At 44.3% G+C, this 26,955-nt stretch overlaps 1 protein-coding gene and 1 long non-coding RNA gene across 2 annotated transcripts; one reads left to right on the forward strand and one right to left on the reverse strand.

The window, feature by feature from the left end:
* On the reverse strand, window positions 1-26,944 carry EHHADH (enoyl-CoA hydratase and 3-hydroxyacyl CoA dehydrogenase). The gene is made up of 7 exons (XM_083848804.1): window positions 26,806-26,944; window positions 18,966-19,069; window positions 18,205-18,377; window positions 16,928-17,039; window positions 16,500-16,604; window positions 10,019-10,360; window positions 1-2,498 (listed from the first exon to the last, which is right to left on the reverse strand). Exons 1-7 carry the CDS (start codon window positions 26,877-26,879, stop codon window positions 1,228-1,230), a joined length of 2,181 nt encoding a protein of 726 aa, XP_083704930.1. The 5' UTR covers window positions 26,880-26,944; the 3' UTR covers window positions 1-1,227.
* Window positions 2,508-9,891, forward strand: LOC310904315. The gene is made up of 2 exons (XR_014588208.1): window positions 2,508-7,712; window positions 8,960-9,891. It is a non-coding gene; the product is annotated as an uncharacterized lncRNA (long non-coding RNA).
* Window positions 26,945-26,955: the final 11 nt, after the last annotated feature.

The raw sequence follows: 26,955 nt of genomic DNA on the forward strand, positions 1-26,955 counted from the left end.
TTTTCCGTTTTCACTATGGTATCATATAATCAAAGCAGTTTTATTAAAATAGAAAGCAGAAGTTAGATATCCGATGTTAATCTTCCTGAGAAGGGAACCCAGACCCACCCACACCCCACGCCAGCCTAGGTGATAAATTCACAGGCCATGAGCAGTCGGTGACTGCCCCACAGCAGCAAGCCTGGAGGAATTTTGGTCACCTCCCCCTGCTCTGCTCCCTGTGTGCCTGCAGGAATGTTCCTGCCTGCGCAGCTCTGGAGCCCTGCACTCCTCCGCGTGCCCTCTGTGCATGTGAAAACCCGGTAAGTGCCAGGCCAGGCTTCAGTCTGGTCAATTAGATCAATTAGGTAGCTGTAGGCAGGCAAGAAAGGGGGAGGGTTGGCAACGCAAACCCACACTTAGAGATGCCAGAAGATGTTTCTGCCTGGACACAGACAGGTGGATGATAAAGGAGGCTGGAGCCTGGATGCAGAAGGCCGGTCGTGAGCCAACATCACCGGGCAAGTTAGGCAGGTTGATGCATTTGGGGCTTTTCTGTCATATATCAGAATTTTCTTCTGTGGGAGGAGGGGACAGTACCAGCCCTGCCCCTCGCTCTCTGTCCAAAGCTGCTCTCTCCAATTCATTTGAATTTACCTCTGAAAGGCACTGTGCCCCTTGTGCCAACTCCCCCCAGCAGCAGGAAGGGAACAGGCTCCAACTGGCTGCGTTTCGGAGAGCCAGGAAATCTGGGGTGGAGGTGGGCTGCAGGGGGAGATCTGAACAGGCTGCGAAATAGATTTAGGCCAGGATCTGGTAGATTCATCTCATGTGGGGTGAACTGTGACCGTCTCCTTTGTGAATTGTGACCATCTCTCTCGCCTCCGTGATTTGCTTTGAGGGCTGTGTGCTGCTGTCCCTTCAACACAGACAGGCCGGAAGAGAAGCACTGCTGTGAAGTCCTAAAGGCAGAGCAAAGTGAAATGCATCCGTGCACAGCGATGTGCAAAACAAGTGGGTGAGGCTGGTGGTGAGACGGAAGGGTGGGTGACGGCAGTGGCTGCCGGCAGCAGGGGGCTGACTGAGATCAATCGTTGGCCAAAGTTATTCTCTGTGAAGGCCCAGGAAGGTTAGTGACATTGTTTACGAGCCTGAAGCACTTTGGTTTTGATTGGAAAAGACAGGGCAATTACAGCACCTGTTTCACGAGATCTCTCCCATGAATTTATAGAGCAGGCATCAATGAAATCACAGCTTGCTGCTCTGTGAGCCTGAGCACGACATCCACTCTTTGAGGGGAGGGTTCCCCGCAGCTACCAGCTTTTTCAGAAAGGCACTGGGACGCAGCTCGGGGACATCAGGGTGGGCCTCAGAGTATTTCTGCAGCTTAGCCAGAATGCGAGGGAGCCCAACGGTGGAAGCATAGAACATGGGGCCACCCTTGTGCTTTGGCCACCCGTAGCCATTGATATAAATGACATCAAGGTGTTCTGGGCCTGAAGCTATTCCTTCAGCCAGGATGTTAAATCCTTCATTGATGAGAGAAAACAAACACCGCTCCAGGATTTCCTCCTGGTCTATAAAGCGGGTCTTGATCTGATGGGTGTCCCTGTACTCAGACAGGAAGCTGTGAAGCCACGGATCCGGCCTGGCTGTCCTGCCCCCAGCCTTCTCGTACTGATACCAGCCCTTTCCAGTTTTCTGCCCAAACCTGCCTTGCTCACACAGAAGGTCGGGCAGCGGGCTGTAGCGACGGCCGTGCCGCTGGCGGGCAGGCGTTCCTGGAGGCAGTGAGGCCCCAGCGAGGCCCTGGCCCTTCCGAGACCTCCAGCCCACATCCAGCCCGGCGAGATCAGACATTCGGAAAGGCCCTATCTTAAACCCAAAATCTTCAATAACCTGATCTACGTTCTCTGGTCTGCTTCCTTCCTCTAAAAGGAAAACTGCCTGTTGTACATATGGAAACATCATTCGGTTCCCGACAAAACCAAAGCAATTCCCTACCACCACTCCAACCTTCTTCATCGCTTTGGCTAGCTGCATGGCAGTGGCAATGGCAGCTGGGGACGTGTGACGGCCATAGATGATTTCTAACAGCCTCATCACATGAGCAGGGGAGAAGAAGTGTGTGCCAATGACCTGCTGTGGGTGGCTCGTGGCAGAGGCTATTTCATCGATGTTCAGGGCTGATGTGTTTGTACACAGAAAGGCCCCTGGCTTGCAGATCCCTGACAGCTTTTTGAATATTTCCTTCTTCAGTGCCATGTTCTCAAACACAGCTTCGATAACTAGATCTACATCCCGCAACCCATCAAAGTCCACAGTGAACTGGAGACGTGCAGGGTTATGGAAATCCAGGCTTTGGGCATCCTGCCCCATTTTCATAGCCTCACGTTCCAAAAGGAGCATCACAGCTTTTCTTCCCGTGTTCAGATACTCCACGTCCTGCTCCAGGGCTACCACGGGTATGTTGGCCTTAACCAGAGAAGTCACAATGCCTCGGCCCATTGTTCCCAGCCCTAGGGATAAAAGGGAGATAGAATCAGAGACTATGAATAGAAAATGTTACAATCAATCACTTGACAGCAGCACTTCCTCTGGTATCTCCGGGATAAAAGGCAGAAGCCTAAGCAAAATGAATGGTGCACAGACAGAAGAAAAGAACTGAAGACTCCGAAAAAGGAAGGTGAAGTCTCTCTTTCAGCGAGCGTAAGTGTTTGAAAAGCAAGAGCAGAAAGGCAAGTTGACTTCTTCTCGAGATTACAAAATACCAATGGGATTCACTCCATGTGATTCACATCTTCTCCCTGTGAAGTTTTATACCTATGGAAACCAGCATCGCTTAAGAGTTAGAACCTGGTGAGAGCAGACAGATCTGAGTTTCTACTTCAACCTTGTTGCCAACGTCTAGCAGCTTCAACCTCAGGATACCAGTGCTTCTCTGGGGCACTCAAGGAAGAACATCAGTGCAAGCAAACACACCCCACAGAGATTCAGACACCAGCAAAGCTCAGACAATTGGTTTCTCCCTCCTCCTTGCAAGTTTCCTCTTTGTCTCCTTCTTCTCCCTCTGCTCTTCATTGCATAATCTTTGATGCAAACACAAATTCAGCTGCAATTTCTGTAAAGACTCTCAGAAACCGATCTGCTCTTGATTTTATCTCTGTCTCATATGTCTCCCATTACCAGTCCAGGCATGGAACTAACAATGTCTTCTTAATCCAGAATTCAACATATCCCACCTCCTTTTTAATCACTTGAGAACATCAATAGCCTTTTGCTTGCTGTTCACACTTCATATTGGACATCTCTGCCCACCGGGAACAAGCCAAGTCGTCCAATGCAGGCTATTGCTAACTTTTGAAGGTTACTGAAGATACAGTCTTCCTTGTCCAACCGTGCAGTTAAAACTCTTGTCCAGAATTCCCATTACTGAACATCCATTTGAGCTGTATTTTTTCCTCCAAGATCCGTAAATGTGCTATTACCAGCTCATAATAACATTGAAGGAATAATATTGTGGTAATTACTGGCTCGCTCCTTTCCCTCCTTCTGAGCCCTTCCGCCAGCTCTGCCCTCTATTACATTAAACGAAGCCGCAGGCTTACACTTTCCTATGATACCCAACCCACGCTATTTACGCTGTTCTCCCCTGATGGAGGCTTTTTGGACTGAGCAAATACAAACTAGTGAGAGAAGGCCGGTGCAATTTACCAGCTTTAAAAGTGCAAAGCATTTGAACGGGAGGATTATTAATATCCTAAATAAAGCAACAACTAGACAAAGTCCAGGTTTGTCATAATTCTGTAAAAATGATTTTTTTAATCCCAGGTTTACAAATGAAATTCTGCTAAACAAATAAACAGAAACAAGGGGATTAAAAAATTTGTCTAAAGCAGCTTTATATGGAAGAGCTGAAATTATGTCATCAGTTAAACAAGTTCCAACTCTGAAGGTCAAACGAGGTAGTGTATTTTTCCTGCAAGCTACACACCCTTGATTTAGTTCTGTCCATGCTAAACTTGTATACACCGAGGACATTTAAAACACTCCCTGCTTAGCTTTAAGAACAGTTCTTATAGACATCACTATCTGGATGCTTGCTCATAAACCATTTCGCTGCCAAGCAAATGCTGAACTTCCTTTCTAGGAAATTAAATCTTCATGATCAGACACTACTGAAATTAATTTGAAAATAAAGGTAGAATAACACGAATCAATTCTTGGTATTTCATTGTCCACGGTTTGCTGACTGACAACCAAACAAACACAAATAGCTCCTTCTGCTTTGCTCAGTTCTCAGAGGCTTGGATGTATCAGCAGGGTGTTAAAACAGCTCTTTCTGTCTTTGTTGAGCTACAAAGACTGCTTTCTTCTCAGACAGTGTGGGAGTGTCACCCACCACCTCCCGTACAGCCACCAAGCCCAGCCCCATCTTTAAGGCTCTCTCTCGACATCATGGTAAAGGGTTTGCACTTCCACATCCTAGTTCTTCACAGCTCCCTCTTGAACTCTTTTATTCCTTTCCATGGGTTTCCCTTCTTTTCGAAGCCGTACTAAAGAAACAGCCTATACATCCTGGGCCTTAGTAACTCCTGCTCCTCTCAGCTTCAGTTTCCTGACTGAAATCTTAGCAGTTCTCTCACGACGTGAACAAGCTGCTCCCTCCTAGATCAAAACTCTGGTGTTAGCTGATTCAGCTCTTTGCTTTTGTTCACATGTAGTGTAAGTACTCCCGTCTAGGTTTTCACCGTCCCACGACAGACAGGCGTACATGGCTGTAGTCCTGCACTTTCTAGGCCACAGGAGGAGGCTTATAGATAAGACATGAGCTTGCCAAGCTTGTTTCTGACCTAGAAAAGCTGTCTCTCAACTTACTACATAACTCTTCAGTGGCCTGTATGAAATGATGTTTAATGAAGCTGGCAGAGAGAGTAATGAAAGCCCCAAGGGTTTTGTTACATTAGAGCTTGCACAGCATGACTCCCCTGGAAATATTTTCTAAAATTGGGCTATAAAACCAAGGAGAGATCTGGCTATTTAGTAGGGAAAGAAGCATTTCTAAGGACTTCCCTTTCAAATTTATAGAGACTCGTGATCTTGGCGAAAAATGTATTAGAGCAGTAAAAAATGGTAGGAAATCACTGGGTCTTGCATGGGTAGAAGGCTGTACAAGAAAGGGAAGTGTTGCATGCTCAGTTCAGGTTGCACAGACCAAAACACGGCTAAGAACTACTCCAGGATTTCTACTGTACGTTTTGTTTTGTTCCTCAGTTGGGCTCTTACTTCCCCCAGATCATTACAAAAACCCTATATTCTTGTCTTTCATTCAGGGAACTGTTTCCAGAGCTGTGTTCTTGCCCAAGGCCCAGCTTTCAAAAGAAGACTGAAATGTGCTTCAGGAAAAGACCAGTGTCTAGCCATCTTGCTTCTGGCCTTTCATTGCGAAATGTAGCTTTGGCATATAAATAAAGCTACGCTTAAACTCCTGAAATTTAAGGCCAAACATGGATACAACAAAATCATTTGTGGGGCAAGCAGAGTGAATAATGATTGTTAATTATTGCTCTGTCACATGAGGTACTGAGAATATGAAAAATGATGCAAAGTTAATTGAAGGATTTTAAAAACAGGTTTCAAAACAAACGAACTCGAAATATGTATAAAACAACTTATGTAGAGTCACACGCACTAGAGAAATACTTATCAGTAGAAAACATTCTGAACTATAATGAATATTTAGACTTTAAAATAACAGGAATTGGAAACAGCACTTTATAAATTGGTAAAAATATACAAGGACTGTTCCAATTTTCATGTTAAAAATAACAATGAGCAATTGGTGGTGGTGGACTGATGCAGACTGGAGCTGCTTCTTTCTCTAACTTTTTCAGGGTACGAACTTCAAGCAGAAATAATGTGATACTCAAAGCAAGCAGGAAGCTACTGAAAGACTGAGGAAGGGACAGAGATGAACTCTTTCTCTGGGTGATGAGGAACCAGAGAAGGTGGAAAGAGATGGGAGCCGAGAGCACAGAGCAAGCAGGAGCAAATGAGGTAGGTGGCATCGCCTGTGTCTGAAGACAGCCATGGACAGCTAGGCCAAGAGCAGGAGAGATCTTGCCCAGCTGGGTGCTGCTTGTTATCAGTCCTTCAGCAAGCAACCCGCAGACAAAGGTAGCTGGCGGGAAGCCAGGACTGCACGGCAACAGTCGCCAACTCATCAGCAATGCCATCTATCAAGCAAGCCTACAAAAATGACACATAATGCTTGATGCTGAACATCCATTAAGACTTGGTGCCAACTCCCTCTAACAAGGTCCTGCTAATACTGGATTGACAGGGGGTCCACAAAGCCAGGCTCCCCCAGCATTCGTGACACTGCTTCCATATCCAAAAGTCCTCTGTGCCGGCAGAAAAGCTACTGAAGGAGGAAGATGTTGCAGTCATCTGCTCAGTTGTTTCCCATTTTGCAATGATAACAGACAGAAGAATCACCATATTGCAACAGGGTTTTAGTGTGTGAAACAGTACTATTTGGAATTGGGGGCTGCATGACTTCTGACCATCCAAAATGGATGCAAGATCATGCCTTCCTCTCTCCAGGGAAAACAGGGAGACCCTGGATAACCTATACAGACTCAGTACTTTAAAGGGATGATCAGCACTATTTTAAGACGTGTCCCTAAAAGTTCATCCCTAAGATTTTGGTTTCTGGTACTACAAGAACGTGCTAATGATCAAGAATATGGAAATATGAGATGGTACTCGCTAGAGAATGACTTCTTGTTATGGCAGCCTGAGAGAGAAAAAAATGCAATGGTGTTGGCATATTCTGAACCCATCTCCAAAGGACTTGCTATTTCTTTGATACCAAAAGGCAAGACATGAGGAAGTCCTTCCAGAGGAAAGAGAAAAAGCCCAGTGGGGTGGCAGAAAGAAGTAAGTGATGGAAAGCAATGACATTTAGTATGGCATAAGATTAAGAGTTAAAAGGAGGTGATCAGTGGCTTCCCAAACAGAAGCTGCTTATCAAATGAAGAATAATGTCTACACCTCGCACAAACAAAGCAAGCTATATTGCTTATGGGGGTTATTGATAGAAGCAGTGATTCAGAAAAGGAATTAGGAGTTTTGGCAGGTGTCAAGGCCTTGAGAGGATTGATAAGCTTTAATGACCCTGACCAGCTACACCTGGAGCCTCGACCCCCCACCCACCACCCAGGGGCTTCAGAGCCCGATTTAAGCTCAGCCCCAGGCCTCTGCTCTTTTCCTGAGCTACACTGGAGAACTGCCTAGCTCTGGCTGTGGTCCCGTTGAGCCACACCTCAACCTGCTGACTGGCTTCCCCACTTTGCCTTGGACCTGCTTCGTCGTGTGAATTTTGATTGATTGTCTGGATCCTGGCATGATCTCAGAGTCTGTCCTCTTTGCCTTGCTCAGGTACTGTAAATAATTGATACACCAGAGAGCTGTGCTGCCATCCAGAGGGAGAACTGACAGGTACGTCATGAAGCTCAACAAGGAGAGATGCAAAGTACTGCGCCCTGGGAGGAATAATCCTATGCACCAGTACGTGCTCAGGGCTGACTGGCTGGAAAACAGGATTGCAGAAAAGGATCTGGGGTCCTGGTGGGCACCAATTTGACCAAGAGCATCAATGGGTGCTTGCTGCAGAGAAGGCTGATGGTATACAGGGCTGTATGAGGAGTGATGCCAGCAGGCTGAGGGAGGTGAGTTGTCCCCTCTGCTCCGAACTGCTGGGTCCAGTTATGGACTCCTGAGTATGACAGAAACATGGAGATACTGGAATGAGCCTGATAAAGGGCCACAAAAATGATTAAGGAACTGGAATGACTCACATGTGGGGAAGGGCTGTGAGAGCTGGGACTCTTTCTGCCTAGAGAAGGTGGGAGTGGGGCAGAATCTTGTCAATGTACACAAAAAGCTGAGGGCAAGGTGCAAAGAAGAGGTAACCAGGCTCTTGTCAGTGGAGCCCAGTGTCAGGGCAAGAGGCAAAGGGCAGAAACTGGAATGTAGGAGGCTTCATTTGAATATCAGGAAACATTTTTTTTGTGCTGTGAGGGTGGCTGAGCACTGGTATGAGTTGCCAGAGAGGCTGTGGAGTCTCCATCTGTGGAGATATTCAAGAGCTTGTCTTGTCACAGCCCTGGGAAATTGGCTCTAGGTGGCCTTGTTTGAGCATGGGGGCTGGACAGGGTGACTTGTAGAGGATTCTGGGATTCCCCTCAGTACTCCATCCCTTGGAGAACTGCTGGCCCTTGCTGCTTCCTGACAGTGGATAATTAACAGGATGTAGTAAACATGGCTAATACAAACATTGGGTGTTACCTTGAGCATATTAGGCAGGAGCAAAGAAGAAATATCTTTTTTGTACCTGGTCTTAGCATAATTACTCCTCGAATACTGTTCACACTTCTGGTGTGCATGCTTTGTGGAGTGTTGGGAAAAATCAGAGGAAGTTCAGAGAATAAAGAAAATGACTAAAGCGTGACAGATTGTGCTCAGCAGCAAAAGAATCAAAGCAATTAGTTTATTTATTCTGCAAAAGGTATGGGTTAACTTGACGTATGTCTGTAAACAGCTACGAGAAAACTGGAACCTGGGTAGAGGTTGGGTCAGCTTCAGATCAGAATTCAGAAGTCTGGCAGATATTTTTTTTTGGCAGTTCTTAATCTAAAGGGTGGGAGATGTAGCCCTACCGGTTCAGTTTGGAAATAAGATACAGGCTGTTTTTTCTAGGAACCTTCAAACAAGGATTGGATTTGTCCCTAAAACTTCCCTTAGTTTAGTTACAGCATGAACATAAGTAGATCAGATGCCCTGAATGGTCCTTTTGGCTATACTGTTTTTTTGGCTATACTGTTTATTGGTTTTGAGACGCTTCAAGAGAAGTTAGTAATTGTAGCATCATTTATCAGTCCCTAACAAAGACTGTCCATTTAATTGTTGATTCTAGTCACCTGATTGTTCCTACAAAACTTCAGCATAAGCCCTTTCTGCCAAAGAACACTAGAGGACTGACCTGTCTGGGTTTGCTTGCACGCAAGTCACATGATAAATTTGGTGATAACTCATGCCTTATTACCCAAATGACTTAACAGCCACAGATCTGCCTCACAAGGCTTGTGGACCAATGTTCAAGAAATGTTTTCCTTAAAAATAAAGCATGGATTAAGTCAGGGAAGCTAATGAAGAGAAGGGAACTTTGAAAAATAAGCGTTTCTCTGGTCTGAAATGCTCTTCCAGAGAGCTCCTTACAGGGCACAGGAGGCCTGGAAAGAGCAGTGTTGGTCTGGTGAGCTCTCTGAAACAGAATGGATGTTTTCCAAGTGCTCCATTACTCATCTAACCATTTCTGAGTGCTACTATCAACAGGCAGAGCTGAAAGATACTACTTCTTTTTTTTAAAATCTCAGCAGTGCATCGAAGGTTTTATTTAAATTGCTCTTATAAAAAATTAATGAAGGCATTATCTTGCTGGGCTACAAAATGGCAAGAGTGGATCCCAGTGAGATGAAATCTTCTTAAAATACAGCTGTCAAAACATTTTTGTTTTAATATATCCCTGAGTGACTCTATACACATGCACTTCTAATACAGAACTAGACCAGGAGGAGGAGAATTTTGTGCAAACCTGCTTCTAACATGGAGCAAAGCCAGGACTCAACATGGCAGTATTTAAAAGGGAACAGACTGCTTATGATCCACAGATGAAGTGACTCTGAAAGTGGAGGAAGTTTCTCTCCCAAAGAAAGGGGTGGGGTTAGGTAGCAATCTATTAGGAAATGACTTGCTATCTGACCTTCCCTGAGCTTACCAGTGCACTGACAGCTTCTTTCCTTGCATGTCACCTATGGGCCTGAGATATCTGTCCTGTGCTGGGTACCAGTGACTGCTAGGGAATTCTACTTAGGCTTTCTGCCATGAGTAAAGCCCTGCTATACTCATCTTGCTCCCTTTCAGCGCTGCTGTTAGCTGCACAGTCAGGAAATGCAACAGCTTTTCATCCCCTTACCTATCACAGCCGCTCTGCGGATGGGCTGAGGGGAAGCACTTTTCCACGAAGCTCCACTGAGCGTTGTCCACCTCTGCACTGCTCTCTCTGCGAAGAAAGCATACTGCAGTGCTTGGGCCTGGCCTGAGGTCAGCAGGATGTTAAACAGCTCCCGTTCCCTCCGGACTCCATCTGCAAAGGGCTGCTCTGTGGCGGCTTTGACTGCTTGGAAGCAGAGCTCTGGAGCCAGGCACCCCCGGGCCTGTTTCTTCACCTTCACTAGAGCCTCACTGAGAAATGCTTCCATGTTGGGCAGCCTTGGAATGGGCTTCAGGCTGAGCCTGCGGGGTCCCAAGGGCTGGCCTGTGGGTAGAAAAATGCAGTTATAGAACAAAACATTCCATGCTTCCTGGAGGACTATAGATTTTCATCTCTCTACATAGAATGAGAATCTGTTATACCTTTTTCCCCTCCTGCTAAGCCCTAGTACTAAGTACTAGGTTAAGTACTTAGTACTACTTAGTACTAGGCTAAGTACTAGGGCTTGCATGGCACAATGATCTGGGTCAGCATTGAAGTGTCTGATGCTTCTCTTTAACTTCGTTTGCCTTGACAATGGCAATTTTTCAAGACCCTTCTCCCCAGACTTCAACAAAGCAAGATTTCAATTTCAAAGACAACTCTCTCCTTCCTTTTCTCAGCTACAGAGTGACTTGACTTCTCCAGTTCTTACTCCACGGTTCCAGCTGTCACATTCATACGGCTCCTTCTGTTCTTTCTGTGAGCTTCAGCATTAGAGTTTTTCCCTAGTGTTGCTCAGCACTCAATGCCCAATTGGCATTGCCAGCCAGATGCATTCCAGCCAGGGTCCTGACCCAGATGTTTATATGAATGACTGGGAAATGCACCCTGACTTCAATTCTTCCCTAACAGCAGGAGTCCCCTGTTCCCTGTGGGACTAGCCAAGAAGATGGCTCACACAGCATGAGTTGGGGAGCAAATGAATAACAAGGAAGAGTTCATGCTTCTGTGTCAGCAAGGGGTGAATCAAGCAGCCACAGAAATACATGAGCCTCATTACAGGAGGAGGTTGCTATGGTAATACCTAGAAAGAATTCTTAATTGAGAGAAGTTAGTTACATTTCAGACACCAAAATCCTCTTCAGAAACATAAACCTTGGTGCCTGCTGGGAGATCTCTGATTTGGCCATGTTCAGGCTATTCCTATTGTCTTAGCAGCTTGCCTCACTAAAGACCATGGAGGAACAAGATCAGGAAATTCAGGAGGCATCTCCTCAACATTCCAGCATTTGCACAAAGCCTTTTGTCATCATAGCTACATCCAGATCATTAACTGTGATGTTATGGCATTGAGCACTGCAGCACTGTCCCCAGGAGCATCCTTGACCACCACCACAGCAGGACGGTGGGTGGGCCCCCTCTGATGGGAGCCCTGTGCTGGGAAGCTCTCTCGTGTATAACCTCATTGGTCTGGCTTCTGTTATGAGCTCTGCGTAGCAGCATGTTTCTTTCAAAGGTGGCATATTGCACCCAGCTCTCCCTTCTCTTCCACTGTCTGACTGAAAATGCCACTGCATCAGCAGAAGATTTGGGAGCAGGAAATCTGGTGCCCCAACATACACAGGGTACTGAAAAGCAGGAATAATGGCAGCGCTGCAATTGTGGTTTTCCAAAGAACATGTCCTGACTCTAACTCTTCCTCTAAGACCAGATGCTTTTAAGAGAGAGAGAGAGGGGAGAAAAAAAAAAAGAATTCCCAGGCTGAGTTGGTATTGATTTCCTGAAACAGTGGTCTTCAGAGGTCAGGCTCTTTAACTAAGCCTTTTAGAGAACACAAAAAGATGAACGCTGACCGTGTAAGCAGCTTCTCCTGTGAGTCCATCAAAATGCTTCCACACTGACAATGAATATAGCTTGGATTTGGCAGTACTGCAGGATTTCAGTCAAGATAATTCTTTATTTTTGAATCCTTTGTCTTACCTAAATGTATGTTTTTAATATGAGAATACTCTTCATCCATAGTCCTTTGTTTTGGACTGAAATAGCAGGTTTCATTTTTTCAAAAAGGAAACCACTGCTTTGTCCCAAAAAGCAAATCTGATGGCTGGAAGACCACTTAGGACGGGACAGACCAAGAGACTTCATATATCTTCCATGTGAGAAGTGAACAGAAATGCTACTGGCAGCCTTTAAACATGGTCTTCAGACAGCAAACTGTACTTGTTAAGCACAAATACTGATGAGGAATGTGAGACAGTTGCTCAGACTGAAAAGTAACTCTCCTCAGGGTCCTGTAATAAAACTCTTATTCGGCTAAGCATTTCTACAGCACCTCCATGCAGCTTCCTTGCTGCTGCAATGCTACTAAGAATCAAAAGTGTACTTATGAATAGAAAGAATGATCTGAATCTAAACCTGGGAAGATTAGTGCAGGATACCTACAGCTTGGTTTCTGAAATCAAAGAAGCAAGAACATGATGAACGATACTGGACATCAGTGATGTAGAGAAAGGCATCACCCATGAACAGGAGCTAGCACAGGTATCTACTTTGTTTTGCTAGGGTTTGTAATCCAGGTGGCACAAAGGATGGACCGAGTCCATAACACTTTTATCAGCAAAAGCAACATGTAAGCCTGCAGTATCAAACACTGCTATTTAAAGTAAAAAAAAAAAAAAGGGCATCCCAGAGTGAACTCTAGGGATATTACTGGACTGAAGGCAGGGCAAGCTCAGTAGTCTGCATGGTGCAGCAAACTGTTTGTACATGTCTGGGGAGCAAAGCTGGAACTGGTTCCCTGTTCTTCAGGCTAGCAATGGTCTCAGACCACTCAGAGACAAGTGTGGCTACTGTCGACCCTCAATTCCCTCTGGTTGTCTCAAAGGGGCATTTTGCTAGATCTTCTACTTAAGGAAGGTGGTAGCCAGAATGATAAGCCCAGGAGAGAGATTCAAATATCTGCCTATTGTACACCTTCCCAGAGATAATGCACTAAATGCCCTTGTAAATGTAACTGAAAGACTTTTTCCAGTACTCGCCATTTAAAGCATGCAGTTACTGCATGAGCAGCAGTAGCTGCTACTCCTGTGGGTTTCATGAGCCTCAGAAGGAACACATGCTTCCTCCACAGTTACTGCTGGTGGCCTACAGGCAGAAACTCCTAATCATCTTTCTGTGCAGAGCGTAATACCTGTGGGGTCTGAACTAATCTAAACTGAACGGACTTTGCTTGGCTCTTTGATGTATGCCATTGATGCTCTTGTGCTCTGAGAAGATAAGTTAATCAGCAGACATGGTCAGAAAGCAGGAAATCTGCTTTGCAAAGGATCAGCTGCCATTTTCTCCTCCAGCCCAGGAAGACTACAGCAGGCCAACAGAGGTGGGCAGTGTAAGCTGCAAGCAATTATGGCAAACTTTCAATTTTTTGATGCCATCAGGTGGACAAATTATGTAATGCAGCTTCGAATTAGTGCAGTGGTTATCAAACACATTTAATGGAAGAACATTCTTCTAGTCTCTAAGGACTTAGCTTCTGCCTATTCCTTCCTTCCTTAAATAAAAAACCTTCAAGAGTGAAAACTTTCTCTTGCATAAACAAGCAATTTCTTCTGAAGAAGGACAAGAACACACACTCACTTCCTACTCTGCGTTATGTAATTACTGGTTTTGACTAAAAAAAATTAGATTAAATGTCCCTGTGCATTCCTACAGACATTGATTCAGAGCTGTTCAGAAGGTGTTCTTCATTAAGAATGTTCCATAAAGTTTTACGGATGAAGATTTCCCAGCCTACCTACTGTAAAGGCAGTTCTGTCACCTATGCATAGAAACAATCAGGGACCCTTGCTTCAGTGAGGCCACTCATCTGAGGCTGATCTCTTGCCCTGAGTTACTGCAGCTCTAGTGCTGAGAAAGCTTTAAAAGAAAATCCTATCTGAATGGGTTTTTTGAGATGGATCTTGCAGTAGAGCACTCCCGGGCTAGGAGCAGAAATTCCCTCAGTGACAATGAGTTATTTAACCAAACTGCTCTGTAAGAAGCCAGCAGTTGTTAGCCTCATGTGTGTGTTTTTGTGTTTTTTTTTTTTTTAAGAAAAAAAAATGTTGCCATACAAAGTGGATTTCCGTGATGGCATTTCTGTGCAATTCTGTTTTTAAGATTGTCTGGAAAATGTCTACTGAAAACATAACTTAGCTGGTCTGGGTTTGTTTCCCCACACCACATGAGACTGTTATATCTCTTCTGCAGCCCTGAGTTACAGAGATACAGAACTAAAAGTGCTGTTTTGCTGTTGTATGGCAGGAGAATTTTATTAAACTTATGCGAAGGCCAAAACCAGGAATGACTCTAAAGGAACATATGGATTCTGGGTACCCCATTCTGTCTGCTTGATTAGGTCACCTGAGGATAAACAGTGCAAAAAAACTTCTCATGATATTCTGCAAAGTCTAAAGATAAATTTTCCAAGCAGGAGAGAGATAAAGATGAGCTGGTCTCCAGTATTTTCACTGCTAAAGAACATGCTGCAAATGCCAGTAGGGCTGTTAGATGAAGTTTGAAAGCATTTTTCTTTAAAATTCTGTTGGAGTTGGTATACAGTGTGATGATGTGAAATACCTTCAGTGACACCACCCATTCTTCACTGAAGCAAGAAACAGAAATGCTACTGCAAATAATGAGCAAGCCTGGAACAGACAGGTTACCTGCTGGACATCCAGTCAGGATTCTTGCATGCTTACACAGTTCTCGATTTTCCTTGCTACTGACGTTTTCCAGTGAAACCGAAGCTACAGAACAGGAATTTGCCAGTAACTGCAGTGCACAAGAGTTCCAGAAAGCAAGTTATACTGAGAAATAGTGTGTTCAGTGACTCATTCCTGAGGTTTTCCTCTATGTTCAAGCTGACTTTGACAATTCTCAACCACTGCATATCTGTCACAGATGAAATAACCATACAAATGTCTACAATTCACCCCATTTCACTTAGCTTTTGTTGAAAGCCAGGATGCGTGCCAGTTTGCTAGCTCTAGCAATGTATCTATTACTCATTTTATGATATACTGATTCTGCCATCAGTATCGGTATCAATCTTACACATGGTCTCATTCAGAGGCTGAGAGGTTACATCAAAGGGAACGCTATTTGTTGGGTTAATCTGTCTAGCAAAGTAGCAATATTTCACTGCCCTCCCAGCTGATGGAGAAATAGAACTCCCATTCAAAACAGACAAGATCAGTGAACCGAAGTGCCTTTGCTTTTCTTAAGCAATAGTGAAGTAGGTTGGATATTGGGAAGAACTTCTTTACCGAAAGGGTTGTTAGGCATTGGAATGGGCTGCCCATGCTGAGTCACCATCCCTGGAGGTCTTTAAAGGATGTTTAGATGTAGAGCTTAGTGATATGGTTTAGTGGAGTACTTGTTAGTGTTAGGTCAGAGGTTCAACTAGGTGATCTTGGAGGTCTCTTCCAACCTAGATGATTCTGTATATTACCCATCTTTCTAAAGTTTTATATTTAATTAGATTACATATCGGGAAAAAGAAAAGGATTGCTTGTGTCATCAGTTCTGCACCAGAAATGAAGCCCCAAAATCATTAGCATGAATATGTTGAGAAGGAAGAGCATCTATTATGGAAAACGCAGCCAAAGAACATGCTTTTGCACCTATCTGATAAATCCCATGCTGCAGCTAAGTATGCAAGACACTGATTTTTGAAGAATAGTGTATAGAGCTGTCTTGAAAACATGGTGCATTGTCATCTAGGACAAAGCTGAGGCTGCTTCAACTCCTAGCATGGGAGAAGTACTCCTACAGAAAAGGAGAATTGGTCTTCTTTGTAGTAAAGAAAACTGCAGGAGCACCCCAGTTTGGAAAAGCATTGCCTGTAAAGGCCACGTGATCAGAACAGGAAGATTGTTTTTTTTTTTCCCTTCCTTGTGTGCATCTCATGTGAAAGAGCTCCACATCAAATCCTGACAGGAGTCAACAGTCTGTCTCCAAAACAGGCATCTCACCACGCAGCCCAAGGACAGTCAGACTCATGGATCATTGAGTTCAGCTGAGGATGTGCCAGTCCCTCCGCTAGAGGGAGACAGTTATTTTTTATCAGCCCTTATTGACGATGCAACTGATCTATGCACAATACCAGCTGTCATCCAAAGCTATATATGGGAAGAGCTCATATTCCCCCAGATCGGTTGAATGCAGTAGCCCAGAGGAGCATGCAAGTTTGGATATATAATTAATAAGCATAGGGACTCCTTATTTCTGTTCTTCTCTGAATCCTCATTTGAATTTCTGCAGCTCTCCAGCATCTGAATTTTTCCACGTTCGCTTAACAGAAAAATTCTGCAGCTAATTTTGTTTCAGATGGATGCCAAAACCCAATGAATGGAGCATATGGAACAAACTAGCGGGCTTTGTTCTGACTCTCTTCGGCCTCAACAATTATTTCTTGGCATTGCTACAGTTCTTTCCTCACCAATCAGCTTGTTTGCCAAGCGAATTCCTGCCTCAACTGTGTTCTCTTCCACAACTTCATCAACCAAGCCCAGCTTCAGTGCTTCAGTTGCTGGAATGTGTCTTCCTGTGATAAAAAGAGAAATAAGGTGACTACAGTGGGGCATTACAGGTGACTTCATTCTTTTTAAATCTGGTCAAATGACTTGTGTAGCTGGCTTCAAGTATGAGACAAGCTCATTGAGCACAAAATGCATCACGAGCTATATGCCTCAGAAGCGCTTATGTCCCCTTCCTAGTCAATCCTTATGGGAAGCAAGCTGAATTTCAACCCAAGCAGCTATGTGTTTAAAAAACAAAACCGAAAGCCATAATGCTTCACTAGACCGAAGTGATGGTATGACTCAGTCATCCTCATACACACAGCAAGGCCGAAGTACAGTACTTTACCTGTAGTGATTAGATCCAGAGCAGCTGGCACCCCAATCAGTCTGGGTAGTCGCTGAGTGCCCTCAGCACCTGGAAGTAACCCAATGGTGACCTCTGGTAAACCCATCCGTGCCTAAAGTGAAGTCAAATTCAACAAGTCGTCTTAGCAAGAGTGTCAATTATGAACCACGCAGAACAAATACAAGCAGACCTGATTACACGCGATGCTCCCCTAGGAATCCTTAAAGAACTTCTGTATAGAAACCTCATCCTTGCTTTTTGCCATGTAAGACAAGCCCACTCACCCTTTTCAACAACTTATGTACAGAAGCAGAGGAGGTGTCACACTTCAGAGGATGTGTGGGTGCTAGCACAGCACTGGATTAGACCAAAGGGGACAATAGCATCGTCCCAGACCACAACACATGTGCAGACAAGGCAAGTAGGTGTTAGTAAATGCTAGAGGGTTGTCTGTGACTTGCTGTCTCCCTACCCTAGTTCTTACAAATTTATTGAAGGAAGAATAGTACCACTCACATACTGAGCTTTTAAACTAACTCTCCTTCCAAAGTGCTCAAATGGTTCTTGATGCACTTGAGATTTAGTAGGGTTACAGCAGAGAAGCTAGTGACAGCAGGAAGAGGGCTCCTGTCTTCTCTTAAAAATCTATATAGTTTGTTACTTAAAAAATAAAATACATTTCCAGTTGAGCTCTTAAGGGATGTGGGATTATTTTAAGACTACTACTTCAGGCATCCTTCTTAAGTGGCATACAGGATACGTAGAGTACCTCTTTACGGTGTTATAGGAACCCACATTGTCAGGGGAAAGTGGTTCATTCTGCAAAAATGAGGAGATGCTCCTATCAGCGAAGAGTCTACGTAAGGAGACCAGGTGCTGCTAAAAGGCGGTTCAGCAATCCTGAAGGTAGGGATTCAAGAGGAAAAAAATAAAATAAAAAAACTTTTAAAGACTTAAGTGTGTGGGGGGAGAAGCTGTCTGTTGGGTAGAGTGCTCTCTGAGGAAACAGAGCCCATGGGAAATCAAATTGTAAGTGCTCTATGCTAGCTGAGTTTCAACTAGCTATTGAAACTAGGTCACTGGCAGAAAGAAATGCAAAATTCATGTGGCTGGGGAGAAAAGTAAGAGAAAGTCATGCCGCATAAGCCAACTACGTAGAATTCAGATAATGACTACTGAGACAGAAGGCAAATTAACACTTAGTCTCTGAAGTTTCTCTGCAGGAAAGATACAGGAAGCTCCTCTTCAGGAGCAGCCTCTAGTTCACAGCGTGTTACCTGCACATGTGCAACCCGAAAGTGACAGCCAAGTGCCACCTCCAGGCCTCCTCCCAAGGCAATGCCTTCAATGGCAGCCACCACAGGCTTCTCGCTCCTTTCAATGAGAGAAACTAAGGGGCCCAAGGCAATACCCTGTCTCTTGGGAGAAGAAAATCCTTGAATGTCAGCACCTGAGAAAGCACAAAGATGAAAAGGAATTACTGGGGAAAGCAGCGACTGGAATGATCCTTCCCTTGGTGCCATTAAACATCACTGCTCACAGATGTTTGAGGTCTTGCAGAGATGCTGCTGGCAGGAGAGTGGTTGAGAGGAAACAACCCTTTTTGGGACCAGCTGCAAGAAAGCAAGGTTCCTTAAGCCTATTCAGAAAGCTAAGGGGATTGCAAAGTACAAAAATACATAATTGTAATGATCATGCAGTTACTAAGGTAATTTGTAGAGATGCTTATTTAAAAAAGGAAAAAGAAAAATATTGAGTCTGGAATAGTTAAGTTCAAGTTACTACTAAGAAGCGATGTTGAGCTCCACAAAAATTCCCTACCTTCACAGATTTCTACAACTAGAGGAGATCTGTTACTCATAACTGCCCTGTCCAATCTCTCATGTGCCCCATGTAAATCATGGGACAGCAGAGTAGAAAAAAATCTGCTGTCTCGTGGCCATTTTATCAACAGCGTTATAAGGCAGAGAATCTTCAGATGTGGTGGGCAGGGAGTATTTGCTCTCTTTCTCAGACTGATTGAAGAAACTTGTCTTACCTGCACTGAATTTCCCATTTTCGCCACAAATCATAACAGCTTTCACTGAAGGATCTGCATCCGCTCTCTTCAGTCCATCCTCTAATGCCTGAAGAACTGTCAAACTGAAATGAATTATAGAGTCAGCAACTAATGGTCAACTACACTACCTTTCCACCAACACCAAGAGGCTCAGTGAAAATAAGCAGTAAGTCCATGCAAGTCTGTCCTCTGACTGGTCTTCTGCCATAGCCCCTCTGAGTGAATCTTCATTAGTCTCTCACTTCAAGGCCAAGTGCCAAAACCCACAAGCTTATCACTGCTGACTGACCTGTCACTCAGCTGCTGCAGAGTCTTCTTGTGACTATGATATCCCTGTTTCCAAAGCAAACAGCACAGGGAAATGTTCTTTTGAAAATGTCTTTTTGAATTAAATATTCAAATTTTTAGGAAAACAGTTTAGCATAATTTGGAAGTAATTAATGCTAAACCACTGCTAACCTACAAACTTTTTAAAAGGGAAATGAACTCCGGGGATAAAAAGCTATCTTTCAAACACCTGACATAGAGTTGGTGCTGTGCAGACAATTATGAAGCTTTCACTTTGCAAAGACCTGTATGTAGGCCCACGCTTGAACTTGTGTGGCATCCTGTCAAAGTGAATTTGGGCCTAAAACACTAAGAAATTTTTTGTCTCATCTGAACAATCTCCACAGACACAAGTCATTAATGTGTCCAGTGAAGAATTACTAAAGAACTTCAAAACTGAACAGTTAAGTATAAATAGTATTTTTACAAATCAGATATTAAACAGAGATCTGAACTGACTATTCATCCACTTGGTATTTGAAGCATAAAAACTAAACATATACTCTCCATGACCTTCCATAAATATATATATTTTGCTTTAGAAGACAGTGACAATAAAGAAGATGGTAGGTAAAGAAGCATTAACGCCTATCACATATTAATAGAAGCAGTAACAAAAATCGTGTGTATGTATAATTTAGATACCAAACTGTGTTCATATGCAAGAGCTGTGGGGGAGATACTTTTCTGCATGCATACATACTACAGCTGTAGATAATGACTCTGATTCAGGAAATTTGAGCCATAAGTGGATAGAAAAATACTCAAGTATCATATGTGCTTGTCCAGTCCTTTATAAATAAATACAACTTCTCTTCTCATGTAATTCAGTGGGATAACTGGAGCAAAGGAACTGTGAATCATGTCTGTGATCTATCTTAGCCCGGGTTCCCATCCAGAGGGAGCTGACAAAGCACAACCCAGCCTGTATGTATGTATAATCTGGGCTATAAGAAAGCCACTGATAAAAATATTTTGTAAAGTTATAAAAATGATGGCTACATTATTCAGACCCTGTATATTGAAACTTCTTTGTAATCAGGTTTCTAAACTTCTATATTGGCATTTCTTTTGTAAACCCCAGTTGAGAACTGTACAGGGCTTTTTTAGTTCCTCATTTCCACTTACAGAGGTTAGGCAAGTGAGATTCTCTGGGAAATTGGTACTGCCACACAGAATATTTCAATTCTGATTCACTGTTCTGGATGTGACCCCTGGTGAGAACAAACAGGCACCATCCCAATTGGAACCTGCCCTCTGCCACATGATTTGGGCTGTCAGCTGCACTCAGCTCCTACTGGCTGAGTCTCCACATCACATCTGTGCTCCAACTCAGTTCTTTCCTTGTCCTCTGGTTTTGAGTCCCTGAAGAAGAAGGAAGGCAGAATTCCTCTTTTTTCCACGTCTGCAGAGCAGCACACAACCGGGCATTGCTACTGAACTTCCAGTTGAAAGCTGCACGCGTGCCACGCATTTTTTTAACCAACATTTGTCTGCTTGCGTCCAGCCCTGCAGTGCTCTCTGGCGGGCTGTCTGAGGGGTCTCCAGGTCCAGCTGCTGCCTGGGTGAGGCCACGCAGCCACAGGCTGAGAAGTGTCATTTCTGGAGAGAGATCAGCCAGTTAGGTACCAATTGCCTCCTCCAGAAATACAGAGAATTCCAAAGTGTGACATGAGCGACGGTTCCGAAAGCTGAAGCTTAAAATGAAAATAATTTGGCCATGACAAAGAAAAACTACTAGGTGACTCAGTAAAGATCTTTTCAGTGCACCTAGCTCTACTTAGGAGAACACAAAGCCCTTCCAATTTTAATAAATGGTTTCATACTCTCTGGGACAAATACACGTTAAAAGCTTGGTTTTATCTCATCCCATTTGTAACATCAAGTGCTGCGGCTGCTGCTGTTTGAGGAGGACCCACAGGCTGCACCCTGTGCTCGAGTCTGTTTTTTTGCATCAGTGCCAGGCCGCAGAAATACCAAATTCACCTAATGCTGGAAGATTAAAGGGAAAACCTTTATGAAATGTCACTGCACCTTACAATCTATGGTGTAAAGAGGGGGAAAAATATGCAGCAGGATCCCTAACAAATATTAAATTTTGGATTTGAAAATATTGTGTAGGAAAATTGCCTGATTCTCTTGCAGGAGCAGACAAGAAGCAATCGGAGCATTTCTGTGTTTACAGTAGCCATGTGATCAGCAGTTGCAAAACGCCCATATAAAAGGTTTGCCCCTGTAGATGAAAAGGTTCAGGGTTTTATATAAGAAATTATTTACAAGCCCTCAGCAGTTACAAAATACTCCTACCAGGAGAAAAATTAGTCATCAAGGCTGCTGTAAAATAACAGTTCAATACCTACATTATCTGCATTAAAAGAACTATTTTTGACAGAGAATAACTTGACCCTGTTCTTGCATAAATATTTCTTCTCCCTCCATACAACCTTTTCCCAGTGAGAAGTGTTTGTGGGACAAAAAGGAAGAAGAACCAGACTTTTTGCAGCTTCTTGTTCTAAAATGGAGCAACACGTTTGCTCCAAGATGGGTTAAAGTCCAACACAGAGGCTGCGTGGCTCAGTAACTCGCGCTATAACTGGTACTAAAAGATACAAGCTTTCATGCTTCCATGAAAGCAATCATAGTAAAATGTATGACAGCATAATTATAAAAATACTCAAGGGTATCACAACTTCAAACAGCTAAAACATTAGAGAAGCAAAAAAATCACCAAAATTTGCATAAGTATTTCATTACTGCAACAGTATCATTCATTTAACGGAAACAATGCAAAAATTCACTGCATGTGTTCCAACTGACTCTTAATCCCATGCTATGTAGTCAGCTCTGCCATGCATACTGTTTTGTCTGCAAAAGTCGTTATACCGAGAGGATTCAGCGTTATGTGTTTTAGAAATGTGGTAGGTGCTGTTAAGAGCATGTGCACCCCGGGATAAGAGAATATTCCTGTAGGTGACCACACCAGGTTGTTTCTGTTTTGCATAAAACTCTACTCATTGCAGTGATGATGTGCTGGATTTGTAACAAGCTTTTAAATAACTTCAAATTTTAGCTTGGATTTGTGAATGTGGACTTTAATTTAAAAAGAAAAAAAAAAGGCAATTTAAGGGAATCCCCAAAATTAATTCAATCAGGTCCCAATCTAACAGTAGAAAATGCTATTTGTGGAAAACATGCAGCTCTGGTCCCTCCCCCTTGTATTTCCCCTGACATCCACAATCACTGCATGAGGGATGGTCCCGTATGCATCCACCTACCTTCATTTAGCATCCCCTATCGACCTGCTGTCCACAAAGTTCTCTAATCCCCAATTCTGTCGATCCATCTGCCTCCACAGGCGCCTGTGCCATCAAGCTCTGTGTTATCTGTTTTAAAACAATCTCCTACTTAATCAAACACCTCTAGTTCAACTACTGCAGGATTTTGTAAACAGAGTTAGGCTTTCAATTTATTTGCTTTCTTTATGATTTTGTAAATCTTGACCTTATTGTCCCACAGCCTTTTCCTCTCCGAGCTGATGACTTTCCAGTATATTTTCTCAAGGCACTGCTCTGTCCCCTTAGTTATTTTCGTCATCCCTTTCTGGATCATCTCCCTGTCCTTTTCCAAATACAAAGTCCAGAACTACACACAATATTTAAGCAATTTTTTAGTTTTACATTGCAGAGGAATGATGCCCTCTGTTTTGTTGTCACCATACATGCTGATGGTACCCTACGTTTTCTAGGCGTTTTGGTCTGTCCCAGCACAGTGAGCTGATGATTTCAGAGAACTGTCAAGGGTAAGGATCTTTTTCCTGAGCTGTAAATGTCAGTTTTGAACTCAGCATCCTCTAAGCTTGTCCTGGTTAATTTATTTATTTATGTATTTAAAGAACTTTTGGCTCTTGTGTGTTGTTTTTTTTTTTGTAGCAGGCTTTGAAAAGCACTGTTTATATTTTTAAAATCGCCTTAATTTACAGCTTGCATCTCTCCTATCATGTTTTACCCTCTTTCTTGTTCTCATTTGAGTAAGCTTTCCACTTATTAAAAATAAAAATCAAACTTTTCCCTGGGTCTCCTTAGCTGTCCCATCGAGCTGTTCCGTTCTGGATCACTGCTGGCTGAATGGTTTACCTAGGTCTCTAAGAAACTTTAAAACAGAACAAAACCCCAACAAGAAAAAAACAAACCAGTCTCCATGCTTGATCTTTTGTGCTTTGGACAGCTCCTTTCAGAGTTACTTGTGTTTGGCTTTGGTCACACTGCCTGATATTTACCTAGTTCCCTTCCTTGAAACTCATTAGTGGTGCTGCCTTTAGCTGCTCTGTGCTCTCTCACCTCAGTGTCAGAGCTAGCCATGTGGCTGCTGCTGTCACAGGGCAGCTCTCCTCTAACACAGCTTGAATCGAGCCATGCATTAATTAATACCAACATTAATTAGTTAATACCATGCATTAATTAATTAATACCAAACCCAGGATGGCATCTTTTCTGTGGGGTCTAAGGTTAGCAGTTTCAGGAGGCAGACACTTACTGCACCCATTTCTCTCCACATCTCAGCCGACGAGGCACTATCCCTGTCCCACACGGGTAACCACGGTCTCCCATCATTGCACCTATCCCGAAACCGCAGCTCCTCTAACCTCATTTAACATTTTCTGATTGTTATCCTGATCGGGGGTCTGAAGGACTGTCCTAGCAGTCACAGGGAGCCTGGGACTGCTTTTCCACCCATGGCAGCTATGTAGTTATACTTTATATAATCCCACACATACACTCCTCTACCTCATCCCTGTAAATTCAGTGGCCTGGCATCACAGCTGGCAGCTGGGCCCACTTGATGCCAAGAATCCAGTTCCTCCACCTTATCTTTTTAGAGTTAAAAGCATTGATACAAAATCACTTTTATGTTTTGCTTTCTGTCACTCACTCAGAACTGCATGTGCTACTTAGCTGGCATTAGCACATTTTTCCACATCCTTCTTAATTTTCAGTGCCAGCAGCCTGTCTCTGCTCATGAAGTGCGGCTGATCCTTTCTCTTGCAAGTCTTGTCTGCCTGTTCCCCAAAACTGTCCAGTTCCTTGCACATCTAAATCTCTTCTTTCTATGCCACGGTCTCACAGATGCATTAGGACTGCAGATCTCTGGAAGTTAAACCTTTGCAAACCAGGGAAAAAAAGCAAGTTTGGCACATGCCAGCTCTGCTAGTGGGGAGATGGATTAGCTTGAAGGGGAGTCTGTGTGTGGGAGCCAAATTTGCTGCCAGACTGGCAAGTCAGCACACATTCCTCAGGAAAGCACTGCCTGGGAGGTACCTGCACAGCAGCAGATGCTGTCAGACAGCAAAAAGCAAATTTCTACCCACCAGTGGCTTCTAAAGTGCTAATGGCTGGTGTGATGGCATGGGAGCTAGGATAACGGCTCTGAGTGTCACATGTAATGGGGAGAGAGAGGTGAGGCCAGAGCAGGAAAAACACACCAGCCTTTTAAAAAGCATCTGTGCCTGCTGTGAAATTAAATCGTCAGGACTGCGGGACATGGCTCCTGTCTGTAAGTTTCCCTGCCTGCTATCACCTATGTAGTCAGACATCTCAAACAGCAATCATAAACCTGCTCTCCTACAGTCCAGCATATAAAATACGCAGAAGTTTCGTGCAAGGATCACGGAGTGCCCTCTACCTTTCCTAGCTATAGCCAGGTCTCAGCTAAAAACTACTTGATGGCAAGTATGAAACAATTGTTGATTCCTGCTAAAGCAGGTCTTACCCTCACTGCTAACAGAATAGTGCAAAGCTGGTGAAAGCTGAACTCAGTGCATCTGTCATGCTTGCTCTCTGCAAATTCAGCAGATCTTAACAGATCAGGAAATAAAGTAAAAGCCCATGAAAACCAAGCTATCCTTCTGAAGCTGGTTACAGTGAAGTGGACGTGCCCGCACCATACTCCAGCGACGTGTACCGTGTTAGTTGTCTCGAGCAGTGGAACAGTTGGCTGGAACTGCTTGATATAAGACAACAGGGACAGGTCAAACCCACCTGTCTTGTTCCCTCACGTGTTGCAAGCAAAAGTTTCACAGCAGCTTAACTGACAGGGCCAGGATCACAGCAGTCCGAGTTACGCTGCGTTAGAGTGCTTACTGCTTTGCATGGTGAGGATGGCAAGTTCACTGTGGGCACAGCTGGCAAGTTTTCTTAGCCCAGTCTTGGCCACAGGAGGTCCAAGGGATATTCCGGGAATCCTGTATGTCTATACATCTGGGAGTCCTATAAATCAATCAAGTTACTGCAGATTTGCTTTCCCATTCTAATTATCTGATCACGTGAAAATGATCTTTCTGTGCTTTCAAATGTTGCAACAAAAGAGAGCAGGCATTCATGCTCTTACTTGCTTCTCAGCTTCTTTTTAACAAACTTTCTGCTTTAGAAGTTGGGCATGACTGCAGTGGATTTTTTGCCTTGGTAATATACATGGAATATGTGCTAAGATTACTGCTACAGAATGGCTCTTCAACCACAGCTGCTTAAGAAGGGTCCATGTGCTGCTATTCAGCTACATGAACTATAATATACTAACCTTGTTACAAAGTACGTAAACCGAAAAGCATGTCTGTCCACTTCAATCTGTGTGGAAAACTACAATTTTCAGGGGCTCCTGAATTGTGTTTGACTGTTTTTCACTGGCTGGTTTGAGATCACTTGTGGTCTTTCTTGACCACAGTTTTTAGAGGTCAATTTCTTAATCATTTTTAAAAGCCAAGTGCATTGTTTACACTTCTGATACTGGGGCTTAATCTCAGTGCCAGCTCCTCTTGCTGAACCACATCTGCAGCCTACAGAGCCCTTTGCCCTAACTAACCCCTGTGCTCACTTGGAAGCACAACGAATAGCCTGCAGGACAAGTAATGTGAACAGCAGCCAGTCTTGGAGAAAAAGCTGGTTTTCACCTACAAACTCCAAAGGAACTGCGGGATGAAACAGCCGAGCTGCTAATGCTGCTGTGTGATTTCTCGCTGGAAGCTTCATCCTGATACTTAAAGACTGGAAATGACAAGAAACGTGCTAAGTTTGAAAACAGATTCCACAGGAGATGGCAGAAAGCACAGATTGATGAGCCTGGCATCTCTCCTGAGGAAAAAAAAAAAAGTATCTAGAAATTATAACAAAGACCAAAAATCTTGGAAAAGTTCAGCATGGTTTTTGCAAAGGGAAAGCTAAGCTCAAAAGCTTGTGTCAGCTCTGTGAAGGCGTCATCTGAGCAGCGTCCCCTCAGCCGACGGTCGCCTACACACACCTGCAGCGGGACGGGCACGGGGGTGCCCCGGCCGTACCCCTCGTCCCTCCGCCCCAGTGGAGACCCCCCCGGCCCCTTAACCAGGCGGGGACCACCACCCGGGGGCCGAGCCGCAGCCCCCGGGGCCGGGAAGCCCAACGCCCCCGGCCGTGCCCCAGCGCGGCGGCCGCCTCACGAAATGGCGGGCGGGCGCCGCCGTTACCTCAGCGCGTTGACCGGCGGGTTGCGGAGCCGGATCACGGCCACGGCGGCGGCGTTCCTCGCGTACTGCGCCATGCCGGCCCCGTGTCACCGCCGGACAAGGCCGTGGGGACCCGGGCGGAGCTGGGGCAGGGCACGCAGCGGGGGCGGC

The sequence above is a fragment of the Anser anser genome (assembly GCF_964211835.1).
Source record: "Anser anser genome assembly, chromosome: 9".
Classification (NCBI taxonomy): domain Eukaryota; kingdom Metazoa; phylum Chordata; class Aves; order Anseriformes; family Anatidae; genus Anser; species Anser anser.

What these genes read in the sequence shown, in the direction of transcription:
- EHHADH (XM_083848804.1), bottom strand. Translation starts at nt 26,879, where the DNA reads ATGGCGCAGTACGCGAGGAACGCCGCCGCCGTGGCCGTGATCCGGCTC. An exon ending in AAATGGGAAATTCAGTGCAG is followed by an intron (nt 18,378 to 18,965) that starts GTAAGACAAGTT and finishes GTGCTTTCTCAG; the next exon opens with GTGCTGACATTCAAGGATTT. An exon ending in TCTGGATCTAATCACTACAG is followed by an intron (nt 16,605 to 16,927) that starts GTAAAGTACTGT and finishes TTTTTATCACAG; the next exon opens with GAAGACACATTCCAGCAACT.